The 1,066-nt window shown below is 51.2% G+C and overlaps 1 protein-coding gene across 1 annotated transcript in view; it reads right to left on the bottom strand.

Annotated features, from left to right (window-relative positions):
• EMH_0052810 (uncharacterized protein) overlaps positions 1-738 on the bottom strand; it is a gene marked incomplete at both ends in the record, with an annotated part of 7,159 nt that extends 6,421 nt beyond the window's left edge. The window contains 2 exon segments of the mRNA XM_013496915.1: positions 27-206; positions 378-738. Of these exon segments, the coding sequence (XP_013352369.1) occupies positions 27-206; positions 378-738 (541 nt within the window).
• Positions 739-1,066: the final 328 nt, after the last annotated feature.

Here is a 1,066-nt window from a genome sequence, read left to right as displayed (position 1 = left end):
GAATTCGGCTCCTCCGATGAATAGACCTTCGGCGAGAGCCCACGATCCCCCGGCGCCTGATAGGGCACTCTTGATTTCCTCAGCCTCCGTGTACTGTTGCTGCACGTCAACTGCGTGCATTTGGAAAAGAATGGTAGTGAGAACGACTGCCTCTCGCTTGAACAAACGGTCTATGACGCCCTGGCCCACCGGGTCTCCCCTCATGGCTGCGAACAGACAGACAGAAATTTCTTTGTACTTTTCTGAACTTTGACTGCCCTTGTTGCTATATCCCTGCATCATGGTCATACATTGCATGACTACAATAGAATATCATGGCCCCCAACCCATGCTCGTTACTCCTGTTTATATTCTTTATTATTTAGTGTTCATCATACCGATTGTTTTTGACCTGAACATCTGAAAGCCACGCGCCCCGCGTCTGGCCAAGCGGAATACAGGCTTGATCGCGCTGACGGCTGCTTGTATGATTCTTGTTTTGCAGATAATACCGATGAGTAGCGCAAATATGCCCTTGAAGTTTATCAGCGATTGCTGGAACACCAGGAAGTATGAACGCACGAGCCCCTTCATAATGCTCCCAAGGATACCCCCGGGGTATACCACAGTGTAAGGCGCAACGGTGTTCACACGGTAGGCGAAGGAGAAGCAGCTGCTTTTCACTTCACTCGTGAACAAACCCGAAACACCACCAATCACCTCTTCGAACCCGTGAATGACCGTGTTACGCAGAGTCATGAGAGGGTGGTTGAACAGACTCTCAGTCCAGGAATACAGAGGGAGTGCTGCAAAACACCAACACACCACTTAACAAACACTTCCTCCCATACATATATCCCTTTCCAGAAGGTCACCAACTGCTCAGCAACTACCTCCTCTCGTCTTTGCAACATGTGGTGCACCCTTCCTAATTCAGGTGCTTGGGGAACCCGAGCACTCGCAGGGATCGGCGAGCCTCCCTTCGGCAACCAAGGGGCCCAGGAGACCCTTGCAGGGGAGAGGTGTCAGTGGTTTCTGGTTGGGTGTGCGGGCAGTGTGCAGAACTCTTAGACCCTCACTTTTTGAA

The sequence above is a fragment of the Eimeria mitis genome, genomic scaffold (genome assembly GCF_000499745.2).
Source record: "Eimeria mitis Houghton genomic scaffold, Emh_scaff2375, whole genome shotgun sequence".
In the NCBI taxonomy this organism is placed as follows: Eukaryota; Apicomplexa; class Conoidasida; order Eucoccidiorida; family Eimeriidae; genus Eimeria; species Eimeria mitis.
This window is presented reverse-complemented; position numbering and strand designations above follow the sequence as displayed.